Source organism: Terrapene carolina, unplaced genomic scaffold, assembly GCF_002925995.2.
Source record: "Terrapene carolina triunguis isolate 2854851 unplaced genomic scaffold, T_m_triunguis-2.0 Scaffold89, whole genome shotgun sequence".
In the NCBI taxonomy this organism is placed as follows: Eukaryota; Metazoa; Chordata; order Testudines; family Emydidae; genus Terrapene; species Terrapene triunguis.
In genome coordinates, this window is record NW_020664440.1 from 539,640 (window position 1) to 556,840 (window position 17,201).

A 17,201-nucleotide genomic window follows, 5' to 3' on the forward strand; every position below is an offset into this window, starting at 1 on the left:
AACCTGGGTCGAATTTTAGTTTAGTTTTCATTTTAGGACACGCATCCTTAAAGAATCTGTTGCAGTAGGCTGCACTGAACCTGTTTGTTCTGTGCAAACTACTGGAAGGTGTCATGAGCCTCTCTGTGTGGTGAGGGAGGAGCAGTGAGTTACTGTGTCCCGTCAAAAGTCTAAAACCCACCCATTAACAGGAATTTTGTTCTCTGTGTGCTGTTTGCAGTAACCTGATGTGATGGGCCTGGCTTTCCACAGGGTCTGTCTAATGTTTGAGTCCTGATGAATGCTTAGAATTGCTATTGCTGTTAACATGATTCCATCTGTGTGATAATTAGATAATTCTCTTTAAAACTGCATGAGCCACAAAACTAGAAAAGTTAAAACCAATTTGTGTTTGGTGCATTTATCCCCTTAAAAAAAACACCTGTGCATGAGCATGAAAGATGCTGGCATGAGAGCCCCAAATACTGAAGCTCTTTTTCCGCGGACAGGTAGACAGAAGCAGTGTGAGCTTCACCACCAAGTCCCATTGATGTGGCTCAGCCCTGACCTGGATGGACCATCTCCAGGAGTAATAGGCTACAGTACAGAGGTCATTTCTGAGTCCGTCCTATCTGTGGCATTGCTGCTGGTACTGCCAGCAAATGCAGCGGGTGGGTAATGGTGGGGGTGTGGTGTGGATCTCTCTCTCTCTCGGGACATGGACTAGATTTTTCCCATTTTAGCTAAGTGCATGTTTTATTACTCCAATTAGTAAAACACCTTTACTGTGTTTTATTCACTGCAGATAATTAGTAGACTATGTATCCAAGGGGAAACAACATCATGCCACAGCCTGGTCTAAGTGGAACAAGTTTAATTTCTCGAAATTTAAGCTTAATTAAAATTACCTTAAAAGGCAACAAATTCCATTGAAAACTCTTTCCCTAACTTCTCGTGTGGTGGGGTATTTTCACTTCACCTCCCAATGACAGGATCTTGAGGTAGGTACAACGTAGCCAATCTGTTTACAACCCCCATCCCCACGGAATCTCAAGATCCCAGGCGCTAGGGACGGACAGTGACTGTTCCCCCTCTTTCCCTGCCTGTGGGAGTGAAAACTGAATCGTTTGTGAAATGGGTTTGATTTGGGCTTGCATTATAGGAAAGCTGTTGATGTCCTTAACTGCTTTGGAGAAGATGCTGTAGGGAGCGAGAGGACTAGGAGGCAGGTTATTAAACAAACAGGGCTGAGCAGTTACCTGGCAGTCTGCAGGAACAGAACTGTGTTTTCCCCTTCGTAAGTACAAGAAGCGGCTAGTTTAGTATACAAAAAAGGGAGTCCACTCAGCGCAGAGTAACCATGTCCTCCACAGGCCCTGAGACAGACCTCCGCTCCTGCCGTGCAGTACTCTGTAATTATGGCTTTAAGGCCTGAAGTAAGCGCATGAAGCTGTATAAAGCAGATACAGTGTTAACAGTGAAGGAGTTTGGCCTTTGGCCACACAATTAATGTGATTAAGGCCATTAAAAGTTTACAAAAAGCTAAATTACAGTATTCTCTGGTACGTCTGACTTCTTTAGTGTCGGTCCTCTGGCTGCTTGTACGTGCAAACTCAAGGGCCCGATTTTTGTCCATTTGGGTCCTTGCAAATTTGCACATGCTCAGACCATGTCCACTTTTTCTAAACCCTGCTGCCAGGTGATTCATAGGCTATGTCTACGTGGCCCTGCAGTTTGGACTATGGGCAGGTGACTTGCAGCATTCTTACACTGTAACTCTCTTGCATTAACTTAGTCCTGTTTCAAGAGGAGTGCGTTAATGCGAACTAGATACCTTTTAGTTCATGCCGCAGCATTCACATGGAGGAGTCTCAGGCTCTGGCTTCCTCAACCCCCGCCCCCTTCCCCAAGGGCCCAGGCCTGGTCTGCCTCTTTCCACTCCTGCTCCGGCCCCCGCCTCACCTCTTCACGCCTTGTTCCACCTACCCTGAGTGTGCCCCTCGCCCCAGTTTACAGGCACTCACTGGTTTGCCCCAAAAGTTACATACTGATTCTTGGCCCAGAACAGGGTTGCCAACCCTCCAGGAGGTTCCAGGAATTAAAGATTAATCTTTAATTAAAGATTGTCATGTGATGAAACCTCCAGGAATACGTGCAACCAAAATTAGCAACCCTAGCCCAGAAGTTAATTTTTTGTGAGTGTGGAAAGACTGAAGTAAATCTGAGTCATGTTGAGCTATCGGATCATTGAAACAATGTTTTCTCAAGCTAAAAAACCTTTCAAATGTTGTCTTTTGCATGCAGATAACTCTGGCTGTCCAGATCTGAGTTGTAATCTCTCTGTGGGCCTTGGGCAAATCATTTAACATCCTAGTCCTTCATTTTCCCATCTGTCTAGTGGGGTGCTTTGTAAATTATTTGTGAGATCTAGGGATTAAAATGCACAGTCTGCAAATAATAGTAATGATTATTTTATTATTTTTGTTGCAAATTACCTCAGGTAGTGAATCAAAATTCTCCTGTTTGATCTCTGTGTATCCTTTGTTGTAGAACTCGTTCACGTAGGCGTTCATGAAATGAAAGGCATAGGCTGTTGCTAGCAGAGGTAGTAGCTTCTGTTGCTGAGTCTGGTAGTCTAGAATTTTTGCCTCTGGGTCACTGTAGGAAGACGATTTATGATTATAAAGTATGGAAAGCTGTGGACAGCAATAATTATTAGTTTAGTTTGAAATGTCTTTGTAATCTAAGGAGCCCAACGTATTTTTGCTTTGCAGGCAGGATAGGGTGACCAGACAGCAAATGTGAAAAATTGGGACAGGGGTTGGGGGGTAATAGGAGCCTATATAAGAAAAAGACCCACAAATTGGGACTGTCCCTATAAAATCGGAACATCCGGTCACCCTAAGGCAGGATCCTCTGGTCTGAAAGCAGCTCAAACTGACCAACTCCTGCCGATGTTTCTGTAATAAAGGCACAGAAGGTTAAAGGTGCTTTAGCAAAATTTCTTCTTCAACTGGGGGAAAGAATAATAGAAAAAAGAAGTGGAAAAGCCCTAGCAACAGCAACAACTTCCTTACACAGAGACACACACTTACAGATTGTCTTGTGTTATTATCAGTATTAACAGTCCAATCCAAATTATTACATTTCAAAAGCTCTCTTGAGTACAGAATGTGTATTTTTTTAATGTGCACTGTTATATTAAAGATTATAAAAGCATATGATGCCTATCCTGTGGGTCAAACCCTGCATTTCTTATGAAAATATTTGGACCTTACAGCTTTTTTTAATAGTCTAATTTATTCTTCACTTTTTTCTGTATTTAGTTTTTGCCCAAAATTGAGCTTGTCAATGAAACTAAACTAGTCAGCTTCCTATTAGCAAAGTGGTGCAGTGTTTGCACATTTGAAGGAGACTTTGTTTTCACTGGAATTCTAAAAGAAAGAAAGAAATCATGAAAGTGTTAAGTTTTGGGTCTAAGTCAATTGGACAATAGCCATCTAACGCAGTCATTACACAGGGACTTATAATGCTAACAAAAATTCTGCACTGTACAACGTAGCTATTCACTAGGGACAAAGTGGGTGAGGAAATATCTTTTATTGGACCAACTGTTGGTGAAAGAGAGACGCTTTTGAGCTACACAGAGCTCTTCTTCAGGTTTGGGAATGACATGGCTACACCAACACTGCGTTCACTAGGGAATCAGTTTAATGTCTCATCCATTAATAGAATGGGACTGAAGAAGAATTCTCTATCCCATCAGTGTCTTTTTCAGGATTCTGCTGGATTATGTAATCATGAAGGGTGGCCAATCAGGGAGAAAATAAGTGATCTTTCCTGGCTGTTGGATTATATAAACATAAAGCTTGGGTCTTATCTCAGACAATAATTGTGAATGGGATCTCCTAGGATTTGGCTGAAAAGCTGTTAGTGTAAATACCAATGGAAGATGTTGATTTCCTTCCTCAAATAGAAAGGTGAATAAACTGATGGCATGGTGATGAGATCACGTGTGAAAGGAGACAGGAATAAAGGCAGAAAATAGAGAAGGGGGGCACACTGTGACACTGCACCTGTCCCCCTTGTTTATCCACATGCCATTACCCCGGGTTCAACTTGGACTGCCGGCGAACCACCGAATATCTGATGGCGATGGTGCAGGCCTTCAACAGCATAGGTATAACTTCAGTCCAAAGAATCTGAACACGTGTTATGATCATGGTCAAGTAATTAATCTTATCGGACCCTTGTTTCATGTAGGTGCCATCTGGTAGAACCTAGACTTTGAAATACAGAGAAATAAAACAGCACCCATGGAGGGCAATAATTGGCTTCAGTAAAATAGATGGTTCTGTGGTCATTTTGTGTTGAGCAAAATGAACATGGAGCTAAATATTCCAGTATATAAGGGATAAAGTACCCATTTTAAGATGCACATGCTCTTTCTTCTGCTGACACCAATATATTTTGCCTGCATCATAATTCTTATCTCAGCGGTTCCCAAACTGTGGGTTGTGACCCCCAAGCGGGGTCACTCCATCAGCAAATGAGGTCATAGCAATCCTGCATGTGTGGAGGATACCATTTTACAAAATGGTATTCTCCGCACGGCACAACCTCTCGCACACCGTACGTGTGAGGTCATGCTGCATGGAAGAGGCTATTTTGCTCTACAAAATGGCACCTTCCATGCAGCATGACTTCACACACACCCCGTGCGTGTGGGAGGTCACCCTGTGCAGAGGATGCCATTTTGTAAAGCAACATGGCATCCTCCACGCAGCATGACTTTGCATGTACGGTGTGTGCAAGATCACGCTGCACGGAGGCTGCCATTTTTAAATGGCGTCCTCCATCCTGTCTGGGGCTGCGGGAGGCAATACATCTGAAAATGGGATCATGTAGGGAAAATGTTTGGGAGCCGCTGCCTTAACCGCTAACGTGTGACTCCTGATGTACAGAGTACATTTAGGATACAGGTAAATACCCTCATCTACAATTCCCAGTGATTTCAATTGAAGTTGCATGCACATCTGAGTATAAAATTTTGCCATAAATCTAGATGTTATAGGATCTGCTTGAGGTGTTTGTAATTTAATGCATCACGTACCTGAGAGAATCTGCTCAGCATGTTTTCTCTAGGAATATTAATGTTCTGCAGCATGAGATAACCATTGTCAATGTGTTCAAAATTCATTTTGGGACCGATGTCTCCCACAATAACCCCTAAAGAATGGGAAAATAGATCCTGTTTACTTCCAATGGAACTTTATTTTATTTTTCTTAATACTTCAGTAGGTTTGTAGATCTAGCACAAGGTAAAATTCAACTCCCTGACCCTTCCCTTGAAGAAACCTCCCTCACACCATGGGGAAAATTAACCGAGTCCCAAAGGGCTGTCTGCCCACCTTACCTATCTACCGATTTATAGGTGCTGCCTGGAGAATAGGGTTTGAATGTTAATACCAAAAATGGTTACAGCAGCACACCTAGGAGCCTTGACATTTCACAATTGAAAGTAGATTTATGTTGAAGCTGCCAAAGGGCATTACCAATGATTCTTCAGTTAAAGGGCTTGGGGTATTTATAGCTATGCTGGGCCAATGTTTGACAATTGTAAGCATCACTTGTGACCCCCCTGAAAATTCAGGAATATCTTTATAAGTACTTGGTCCTACATTGGGACAATTGTCCGGTGTCCAGGTAGGACTATTCACAATTCAGGCCCAGTGTTTAGAAAATATGTTGAGTGTGAACTAGACAAGGACACTGAAGCATCGCTGTAGGATCTGGAGTAAATTACCTGGTGCAGGTGAATGGTCATGAAGGCTGCGGATCTGCAGGATGAAGGCATGCAAACCGTAGCACTTTCCTTTAATATACAACTGGGCAAAAACCACAGCGTGGGTTGCTGATCTGCCCACTAGAAGGGGAAAGAATACCAGGTTTCTCTAAGATTAGATACAATAAATGCTTTTACAGTTAAATGCAGCAGACATTGGTTCTCTTTGATGTAACACACGGAGTAGTCGATAGTGAATGGTTCCTTGAGGAAGATGTGATCTAGTGGATTGAGCAGGGACCTTGGGAGCCAGGAAGTCCCTGAGTAGTTCTCCTAGCACTGTTCATTTTCTGGATTTTCTTGGGCAAATCACTTAATCCTCCTGCCTCAGTTTCCCTTTGAAATGAGACTCATCTATGTAAATAGTTAATGCTCATGCAGGTCCTAAAATATTTAAGATGCTATTGAAGTGCTAAGTATTTTGTAGTAATTGCCTTGGGTTCTGCAGTTGTGTGTGGAATGTGCCATCCTCAAACCAAGGGGAACCTGAGACACTGGCTTGTGAGTACAGGTGCTGATTCTCTGCACTTCTGTAGCTTTCCAGACATTAGCGAATTTGGCCTCTCAACACCCTGCAGAGGGGGTACTGTGTGTGTTAGCCCAGTGTTGCAGGTAAGGAAACAAGCACAAGAAATGAATGTCCTGATCCCACAGCTCCTGGTTCCATCCTTCTCTGTAACCAGAAAACTATTCCTTCCTTCCTTCCTTCTGCATGCGGACTGAGGGGACAAAGCCTGGTCCTTTCGCTGGTTTCTAATTTCTAAAGTATCAGGGGGTAGCCGTGTTAGTCTGTATCGACAAAAACAACAAGGAGTCTGGTGGCACCTTAAAGACTAACAGATTTATTTAATTATTTTGTATATACATCTGAAGAAGTGGGGTTTTTACCCACGAAAGCTTATGCCCAAATAAATCTGTTAGTCTTTAAGGTGCCACCGGACTCCTTGTTGTTTTTGTTCTAATTTCTAAAGGTACTTTGGGAAAGCCTGCCACCTACTGGTAGCAAACTGATCGCAGGGTTCATTGTGATCCCTGAGTACCTACGCAGGGAGAAGACATCTGCCACTTGTGGTATTGGGGACTGTGGCTTTCAGGGCTGAGCGTCTCAGACAGATGCTGGTGAAGCTCTTGTTAAACACCGTCAGTTGGAACTGGACACAGAATAAAGCAGAGCTCTTGCAAGCCCCTTAAGCATTGAGTGATCACTGCACACCACTGGAGGGAGCTCCTTGCTACAGCAGGCCAAGGGTCTGCATTTCCACACTGCATTTGGAGGAGTGCTTGCAGCATGTGTAGATGTGTACCCGAGCTAGCAAGAGTATCAACAGCAGTGTCACCATGGCACCGCGGAGTAGCCAACCAAGTGAGTACCTAGGGTCCCAGGCAGGATGGAACTGCCCATGCTGCAGCTCATGTTACAGCAGCTTCCCAAATATGCTAGTTTAAAGCTACTTGAGCTGTGTCTACACATGCTGCAATCACATCTCCAGTTGCAGTGTAGACTGACCCAAAGGCTTAACAAGATCCAGTCACTGGAAGTAGAAGCTAGACATGTTTAATCGGAGAGAGGGTGAAATGTTTAACAGTGGGGGATAATTAACCTGTGGAACAACTTCTCAACGGGGGTGATAAATTCACTATCACTTGAGTCTTTAAATTGAGACTGGAAGTAACTCCAAGATCTGCTTTAGTTCAACCACAAGTCACTGGGCTCGTAGTGTCACTTGGAGCAGAGCAGAATGACTCCCTGCATAGCCGGAGTCACTGGGTGGGCCTCTCTGGCCTCTGTTGTGCAGGAGGTCCGTCTAGATGATCTTAATGGTCCATTTTGACTTTTAAATATATGAATAAATATTTACAACACGTGGCTCACCCAGTCACAAAGCTCCGCTTTAAAATGTAATCCCAACATGTTTTCGGGGGCAAGCAAAGGCAGCCTTGACACCCACATGACGAGTTAAGTCGGGCAGCGGGAGGGGATAGTGACTGAACGGTGCAGACTAGGAACACTAGAGTGTAATTCTGAGTTTGGTACTTACAGTCTCCGGGCCACCACTTCATTGCAGAAATCTTTGGTGTATTCAGTGTAAATTCCTGAGTGGAAATGTCAAAAATCGCTGTTGTCTCCAAACCCCGAAGAAATGTCCCTGCACAAAGATAAATGGACATAATCCCTCAGTATGTCAGAAGGGTCGTCATCTGGAGGCCTCACTGCAGAAAAGTGACACTGGACCTCTGGTAGATCGTTAGCTCCCCCTTCCTACCAGGCCCCTTCCTCTCGGAGAAGGATCTGCAAGAGATTGTGCATTCAGTGCAGGCTCTTGCAGCTCTCGGCTGGGCCCAACCTGTCGGCTTCTGGAGTTTTTTTACACTAGAGTTTTTCCTTAAGTTAAGTTTGCCACTTAACTTGCAGTAGTTACACCTTTCTGGAAGCTAGTACGGACACTCCCCAAATGTTTGTGGTTTACTCTCTGGTGAGTGCTACCCTGAAACCCATCTTCCAGGCGCATCTACCCTTGATGCAACCTGGCAAATCCCTCTCCCAGGAATAGAAAATGTAGAACCAAATATATCCTCCCAACCAACTCCTGGGATGAGGGTGCCCCTCTTGGATCCCAGTTTTCTGGCATCCAAGTCTTCCCCTTCCACCACTTGAACTTTTCAGAATCAAAAAGCAAAACTCAGCTCCCAGCAGACTTTCTCTGACACTCATTTTTTCCCCTGCCATCTCTATAAAGCGAGAGAGGCTTTTCCTCTTCCTTTGGGACTCTCATGCAATCCACAGATGAACAGCTCCACAACCGCTAAACTCAAGTCTCTGAAATGTTTTGGGTGGGAGCAGCTCATTTCCCCAAAAGGTGCCTCACGTTGTAAACAATCTTCAGACATATCCTAAGATGAAGTCCATGAGGCTGAGCCAGTTTACACCAATTGTAACATCTGGGCCAGTGTTTTTCTTCCTAAGGAAATGCCACATTTTCTCTGTAGACTTACCATGTCCCAATTCAGTCTGAGCATAGGTTCCTATAATGTGGTATTTGTCAGCAAGTGGGATCCACTTGGCAATCTGTTCATCTGTTCCCAGGGCCAAGATACTGTTCTTAAAGACTCGGTGGACGTTAAATGCTAGGTCTCCTCCAAGTGCCCTGGAAGGAACGTATGGACAGTATTCTGCATGAGTGCTCGTTCCAAGAATATTGTTAATGCAACAGTGCAAATGCATAAGGCATTTTAAACAATCTTCAGCACATACCAGTTCTGAGTTCCCATTGTTACTGAGCTTTTGAATTAATTTTGTAACATAACGCATCTACACAGGAAGTGCGAGAAAAATAATCCTTCAAAGCTGGTTCCATTTTTTCTTTAATAGCATACCTTGCTTGAGAGTCATTTGTTTGATAATTACACCTCCCTTGTCTTTTAATTGGCAATGTGGAAAGGTGTTCTCTCTCTTTTCGGATCAGCTTAGTAGTATTGAATTGAGATTCTAAAAAACACCATCCAACCCCTAAACTTTCTTTGATTTTTATTAACCCTTTCTTCTCTTTTCCCCCTTTCATCTTTCCTCTTCCTTCTATTTAAATCACAATCAAAAACATCACTGATTTTAGCTGGAACGGCCTGAACTGCATCTGCTGTCACTTAGGACTTAGACAACTTTGAATTTACCAGCAATTTTTTTTTAAATTTTAATTTTTTTTTTAAATGTCTAGTCAGTTCCTCTGATGACATGCCAGCTGGCTCAACTGCATGGTGCCATCCCAGAATGGCACATTCTGAAGTTCCGCAGTCCATAGGAACTTAGATAATGTCATTTCAGTAGCACATGGTGAAAATTTCTCTTTTGTAAAATATATATATATTTTTTTATAAAATAGAAACAGTGAGAAGAGGTAGAAGGAGTCTGAAATACCTTCCTTCTGGAAAAAAGAATGAGGAGTACTTTTCCATGGGTCCGTATCCCCGATAATGTCACGGCAAACCTGGTGGCTGAACTTTGTGACTTTTTCCTCACCCACAACTATTTCACATTTGGGGACAATATATACCTTCAAGGCAGCGGCGCTGCTATGGGTACCCGCATGGCCCCACAGTACGCCAACATTTTTATGGCTGACTTAGAACAACGCTTCCTCAGCTCTCGTCCCCTAACGCCCCTACTCTACTTGTGCTACATTGATGACATCATCATCATCATCTGGACCCATGGAAAAGAAGCCCTTGAGGAATTCCACCAAGATTTCAACAATTTCCATCCCACCATCAACCTCAGCCTGGACCAGTCCACACAAGAGGTCCACTTCCTAGACACTACAATGCTAATAAGCGATGGTCACATAAACATCACCCTATACCGGAAACCTACTGACTGCTATACTTACCTACATGCCTCCAGCTTTCATCCAGACCACACCACACGATCCATTGTCTACAGCTAAGCTCTAAGATACAACCGCATTTGCTCCAACCCCTCAGACAGAGACAAACACCTACAAGATCTCTATCAAGTATTCCTACAACTACAATACCCACCTGGTGAAGTGAAGGAACAGATTGACAGAGCCAGAAGAATACCCAGAAGTCACCTACTACAGAAGAGGCCCAACAAAGAAAGTAACAGAACGCCACTAGCCGTCACCTACAGCCCCCAACTAAAACCTCTCCAGCGCATCATCAAGGATCTACAACCTATCCAGAAGGACTATCCCTCACTCTCAAAGATCTTGGGAGACAGGCCAGTCCTTGCTTATAGACAGCCCCCAAACCTGAAGCAAATACTCACCAGCAACCACACAACAAAAACACTAACCCAGGAACCTATCCTTGCAACAAAGCCCGTTGACAACTCTGTCTGCATATCTATTCAAGGGACACCATCATAGGACCTAATCACATCAGCCACACCATCAGAGGCTTGTTCACCTGCACATCTACCAATGTGATATATGCCATCATGTGCCAGCAATGCCCCTCTGCCATGTACATTGGCCAAACCGGACAGTCTCTACGCAAAAGAATAAATGGACACAAATCAGACGTCAAGAATTATAACATTCAAAAACCAGTTGGAGAACACTTCAATCTCCCTGGTCACTAGATTACAGACCTAAAAGTCACAATATTACAACAACAAAAACTTCAGAAACAGACTCCAATGAGAGACTGCTGAATTGGAATTAATTTGCAAATTGGACACCATTAAATTAGGCTTGAATAAAGACTGGGAGTGGATGGGTCATTACACAAAGTAAAAACTATTTCCCCATGCTAATTTTTTCCCCCTACTGTTACTCACACCTTCTTGTCAACTGTTGGAAATGGGCCACCCTGATTATCACTACAAAAGTTTTTTTTCTCCTGCTGATAATAGCCCACCTTAATTGATTACTCTCATTATAGTTGGTATGGCAACACCCATTTTTTCATGTTCTCTGTGTATATATAACTTCCTACTGTATTTTCCACTGCATGCATCCGATGAAGTGGGTTCTAGCCCACGAAAGCTTATGCTCAAATAAATTTGTTAGTCTCTAAGGTGCCACAAGTACTCCTGTTCTTTTTGCTGACTAACACGTCTACCACGCTGAAACCTTCCTTCTGGAGTTTCTCCTTCTGCATAGAAGGTAGCTCACCTTTTGTCACATGTAGAAATCTTTGCTCAGTGGAGCTGATTGATCAGAACTATCTCCTTAGATCAGGGTCCCTAACGCGGTGCCTGCGGGGCGTCTAAGTGCACCCACGTACTGGCCGGCGGACGAGCATCTGCCAAAATGCCGCCGAGAAGCAGCGTCATCCAGATGCGCTGCCGCCGAAATGCCGCCAATTGACGTTGCTGCTTGTCGGTGGCATTTCGGCGGATGCTCGTCCACCGCCACGGTCCTCTGTGGCTCGTCGTCTGGCACCCGCCCGATGAAAAAGGTTGGGGACCACTGCCTTAGATTATTTGCACCCCCTTGTTTTACTGCAGTGCCACCAGAGGCACCTCTGTTAAAAACTGATGGACACCTGTTCTCTTTAATAAATGATCATCCCCTTCCTGTTATATAGGACCTCGGAGAGCTTCAGGATCACCTAGGGTGGGAGGTGAGGGGGGGGAGAAATGTGTGTAAGGGAATGCTTGAAGGAAGATTGCACTGCACAGCAGTGATACACTCTTTAGCTAGCTAGCTAGGAATATACGTTATTAAAAATGAATTTTCAAAACAGTTTTTAGAGATACTTGCCACTGTTTCACTATCTCCAACACTGTGAGGCTAGGGTGACCAGACAGCAAATGTGAAAAATCGGGACGGGGGTGGGTGGTAATAGGAACCTATATAAGAAAAAGACCCCAAAATCGGGACTGTCCCTATAAAATCGGGACATCTGGTCACCCTATGTGAGGCACTGGGCAACTTGCCAAGTGATTATATCTGAGATGCAGGCCAGGGACTCGGTCCTCCTGCAAGGCACTCTGTGTTCCGGCCCTGTTTCAACAAAGCACTTATGCACACGCTTAACTGGAAGCACATGACTAGTCCCATTGATGTCAATGGGGAAAGGGGCTGATGAAAGCAGGTGTGGTGGGTATCATAAGAGTGCGATTGGCTATTTTCTGATTTGGGGAAAGCCGCTGGTTATTTTGTCATTGCATTTAAAAATGATATCAAAGGCGCCTAGAGCCCAGGATAGCAGCTTTCCCCCTTTATGCATATAACTAAATAAATACATGAACCAAACTTTTTTTTTATTAAAAAATTGTTCTCCAACAACTTTGTAAATTCCCTGCCTTTTTCATGAATTCAAAAGCTGAGCTGCAGTGACAGTTTACAAACCACATCGTCAGATTGTCATACTACTGGCCTTTCATTTGAGTAGCGTTTTATCATATGGAAGAGACTTAAAAATTCAGTTGGGGCGGCATTCTCTGTCTTCAGCTGCGGGGATGAGAACTTTTCCTGGGGAATTGGAGTTATCGTTCCGGGTCTCATGCCACCACCTCACTGGTAAACGCTTACCTTCCACTCTCACATTTTAACTCGGAATTTTTAACGTGTTTCTGGTTGTCCTGGTGGATTGTTTAAAAGGACCACGTGAGTTGGGAGCCCGGCCTGAGTTCGTCCAGGCCGCATCTGTCTTCACAAGCAGCACTCGAGGGAAGGGTGTGTGTGTGTGTGTGTGTGTGTGAAAGGACAGTGGGAGGAAGCTGGATCAACCAAGCGTGCTGAGTCACGTTTATTACTCTGCAGGAGCAGCTGTGCTACTTCTTGAATGGTTCCCTTGCAGTTTTATACCAATGTTTTTCTTTTCTCCCAGGCACAGTGCTAAAGTAAGAATCTGTAGCATGCTTGTGGGGGAACCTCTGTTAATCAGTCCATTAACAGTTGCAGCCTCCAGCCTCTTAACTGGGGGAGGGGTGATTTAAGCAGATTTTTTTTTAAAGAAAAATAATATTAACAATACTAAAGCCATTACCTGTAGCAGTACTTAATTTCAGGCCCGTCTTCAGTCCATCCCATTTGATGCATCTTCTCCTTGAGGTACACAGATTTTCTGACTGCTGTTTCATACCTCTCATTCTGGCTCTGGAAGTATTGGTTTTCTCTGCTAAAGCCAGGGTCGCTGTGGATAACTGCCTCTGTAGAACAGAACAGGAGAGCTCACTCTGTGGGAGTACAGCTTGGGGTGCCGCTGCCGCAGTATGATCAGTCTCTCAGCAAACCCTGAGCCACGGAAAGCTTTACCACGGTGGTGGCTGGCCACAGGGAAAGCCTCACCTGGCACAGGTCTCTGCAGACAGCCCTGGTCCCAGCCTCTATTTCAGGTGAGGCAGAGCTATGTGATCTACACAGGCAAGGATTCAACCTGATCAAACCCACAGAATCCCCCTCTTCCCTTCACAGCTTAATTTTAGTGATCGGTTTTCCAGCCCTCCTTAGCATGATAAGGCCAGAAACCTCCTCCAGACCACACGTGCTCCTGCTCTGGCCCCCTCCTTGGCATTGGCACAGCTGCAGGCTTTGTTTATAGCCGGGCTACCTCCAGAGTCCTGTCTACTTGGTGAGTACAAGCGGTATGGTAACCTGGTCATGACATGCTCGTTTGGCAGGGCTACCACACAGCATTGTATTGTGTCCACACAGCAGGTGTTTCATAACACAGCCAGGTATCCTGCCCACCCGTACCATGCTACTTTACTGTCTTTGTACCAGTGCATCCTGGGACTATCCTGGCTGTTGTCCCATACTGACTCAGCGGGGGACATGTGCATCATGTGGAGCAATGTACTCTGGAAACCCTGCTGCATAGAGAGCTGGCCCGGGAGGAAGGACCAGCCAAATCAGTTACACACTTGTAGTTAGGAAGTGTGACAGTCAGGGGGAGAACAGGGGTCTGAACCCCAAAGAATAAGCAATTGAATCAACTGGTTGCACAATATGTTGAGTATGGTCTTTTATGAAAGCTTGTAATGTTCTGAACTTGATGGTCATTGTGAAATATGTATACAGACTGGGGTTATGAATCGGTGACCTTTAGTACAATTTTGAATGCACCTCCCAACCAATAAAACTGCAGAGAGGAGCCAGCCAGAGACTTGAAGCAGCTAAAGCAGGGACCCTTGGACATTCAGAGAACTATCGGCCGTTTGGACTGGACTGTCTCTGCTCTGTGCTGACTGGCTGTTTGCTCCAACCCTCTCCCTTGCTGTCGCTGCATCTCAGCTTTCCCTCCACAGCTGCCCCTTTTACCCACCACTCTTCTCACAAAAATCATGGAACAACCATGCTCCCTGGCCACCGGGGAGGGGGATCCTTGGAGCTCCCTGGCCACCGGGGAGGGGGATCCTTGGAGCTCCCCCGCTGCCGGGGGGTGAGCAGGGGGACACTGGAGCTCTGAGCCCCTACGGGTGGTGGGGGCTCCAGAGCTCCCAGCCACCCCGCAGCTGCCTGGCCCCTTCCCATTTTGTCATGGATATTTTTAGTAAAAGTCAGGGACAGGTCACGGCTTCTGTGATTTTTTTCTTTATTGCCTGTGACCTGTCCCTGACTTTTATTAAAAATATCCATGACAAAATCTTAACTTTAATTATAGGTTTTGCCGAATTTATTGCACCCTATGCAGTCACCCAGAGATCTGGAGGAGGAAAAGTGGGGCAAAAAGTTTGGTGTAAATTTGTGTAGCTCCAGTCGCGTTAGGCTGACTTACATCAGCTGAGAATCCTGGCCTCAAGCCTCTCTCTTTCTAAAAGCCCCTTATGACATTTTCTTTGCTTTAATTTTTTATGGCTTGATCTGAGGAGAAGGTTCCTCACTGGATATAAGAGTCACCACTGCAGAGAAGAACCAGACCTAACAAGGACATGGAAGTGTCTCTCTCATCCAGGAAGCATCAAGGTTTTTAAAGCCCACTCACCCACTGCCCTCCGTGTCCTGGTGTTGTCAGCACCTCCATCCAATATGGCAGTGAGCCTCTCCACGCTGAAGGAGGCAGTCTGCCTTTCACCGTCAAGGTCGGGATTCACATCTCTGCTACCAGAGCTCCTGAAATAGCCACTCCTGTTCCACTGGGCCATCTGAGATTGCTGGAAGCCCTGAGAACAGATGGTGAATTAGTCTGTCAGCCCTCGAAAACCCAGGTGAGCATCCCCTATGGCAGCATTTTCATTAGCTACTTGCAAGTCTAGAGCTGGTCTTACAAGGAGGATGAATTCTGCTTAGTCCAGAGGACTGATGCTATTTTGCTGGATTTTTCTGATAATGTGGTGTTTTGTGCAACCAAAAGAACTGTAAAAGCACCAGCTGATTGGTTTCCACTAAGCAGACACTAACTCAGCCTGGCAAAATCCTACGTGAGCAGGGCAGACACTTTCTTTTCCCCCCTATGAATTGGCAAATAGAATACTGTGCGTTTTCTGTCACTGGCATCCATCATCAACACAAAAGGTGCGGGAGTAGATATTGTCCCCAGGCAGGTAAATTTTCATGACAATTTAATAGAATATGTGGATCTGCATGACTGCTTACACCCCACCATATGGCAGCATAGAATGCTCATGTTTAGGGCACTTGATGGCACATGGTCATCTTGGATTAGGACTCAAAATGTAAGTTTAAGGAAAGCGATTCTTGTTACGTTTTACTTAAAATTTCCTATCAAAACTACTCTTCCTTCACCATCCCCCATTCTAAATGTGCCTGGGAGTGGTTACACCCCAAACATTGCAACATTGCAGGGGAATGCATAGGCATGTGTGAACACAAGCAAGTGACCTGATTTCGACTGCTCCCACAGATCCAGTTGCAGGCCTGCAGCTATAGTGCATACACTGTATAGCAATTTGAAAAGTCCCCTCTACACGACCACAACATATCCGAAGCATACTCACAATTCCGCCTTTTCATGTTGAACGTAAAAAAAGGCCATAAACAATCTCTTACCTTAAAACAGAAGTTCTTCCCTTAAAACTATCCAACTCCTCTTTCTGGTTAAAGTCAGGGGGATAAAAGGTCGTTAGGTTTTGCTTTTTGTCTGGTTAACGCCCCCTATCCAACATGTTGCTTATTAACCCTGACAGGTAATGACTGAGCGAGAAGTAGGCTTCCTGACTACTTAACACAATTAAGCACAGTTGTAGCTGGGACACTTTTTGTTTTTTTTAACGAGATGCATGTGTTGATAGTATTTTAATTTTGGATTGAGATTAAGCTGTTTAGCAGAGTTGCTGAAAAATAAGGATTTCATGACTGCAGAATCATTTAACTCAAGGGAAAGGAGAGGAAAATAGAATACGCTCTTTCAGTTAATTGCAGCTATTCTCCCAGACACTCTCTAGTTCAACCACATGTGACTGATGTAGGAATCACTTGGTGAAATTCTATATCCTGTGCTGTCAGGAGGTCAGACTACATGATCCTAATGATCCCTTCTGGCTTTAAAATCTGTCTGCACTTAACCGTAATTCTACCCAAACGTACAGTTCTATTGCTGAGTAAAAGGACCCCCGTTCAGCCGGCGTTGATGAACGAGGTTGTCTGGCTTCATACACCTATCTGTCATTCCTAGTTAGTTCAATGTTGGAAGCTCTTTGCAAGACGTATCGTACCACCTGGCATGATCTTAAGGCATTGAATTCAGGGTCTGCCTGTTATCGTCTAGGCATAGAAACATTGCTCAAACCAGAGCAGCCCAATCAAACCAATGGAATCGACTGCCCTGGCTGTACAGTGAAAAGCGAACGTGGCAGCTTAGAGGTACCCAGTAACCTTCAGCTTCATGCTCCTACTTTGGTTTAGCTGCACTTCATTCACCGGGGCGAACACACACACGCTCCCTTACCTTCCCCTTGGCAGCCATTAGAAGGGAAAGTGGCACCTCCAGTCCAGTCCCAACTTCCTCA

At 44.7% G+C, this 17,201-nt stretch overlaps 1 protein-coding gene across 1 annotated transcript in view; it reads right to left on the reverse strand.

Moving 5' to 3' along the window:
* ACOX2 (acyl-CoA oxidase 2) overlaps positions 1 to 17,201 on the reverse strand; it is a 30,661-nt gene extending 13,460 nt beyond the window's left edge. The window contains exons 1-10 of the mRNA XM_026650217.1: positions 17,141 to 17,201; positions 15,218 to 15,395; positions 13,280 to 13,442; positions 8,819 to 8,970; positions 7,864 to 7,971; positions 5,786 to 5,905; positions 5,093 to 5,208; positions 4,087 to 4,259; positions 2,475 to 2,637; positions 1,239 to 1,429 (exon numbers count right to left, since the gene is read on the reverse strand). Coding sequence (XP_026506002.1) covers positions 1,239 to 1,429; positions 2,475 to 2,637; positions 4,087 to 4,259; positions 5,093 to 5,208; positions 5,786 to 5,905; positions 7,864 to 7,971; positions 8,819 to 8,970; positions 13,280 to 13,442; positions 15,218 to 15,395; positions 17,141 to 17,158 — 1,382 coding nt within the window. The 5' untranslated portion in view covers positions 17,159 to 17,201. The remainder of the gene's footprint in view (positions 1 to 1,238; positions 1,430 to 2,474; positions 2,638 to 4,086; positions 4,260 to 5,092; positions 5,209 to 5,785; positions 5,906 to 7,863; positions 7,972 to 8,818; positions 8,971 to 13,279; positions 13,443 to 15,217; positions 15,396 to 17,140) is intronic.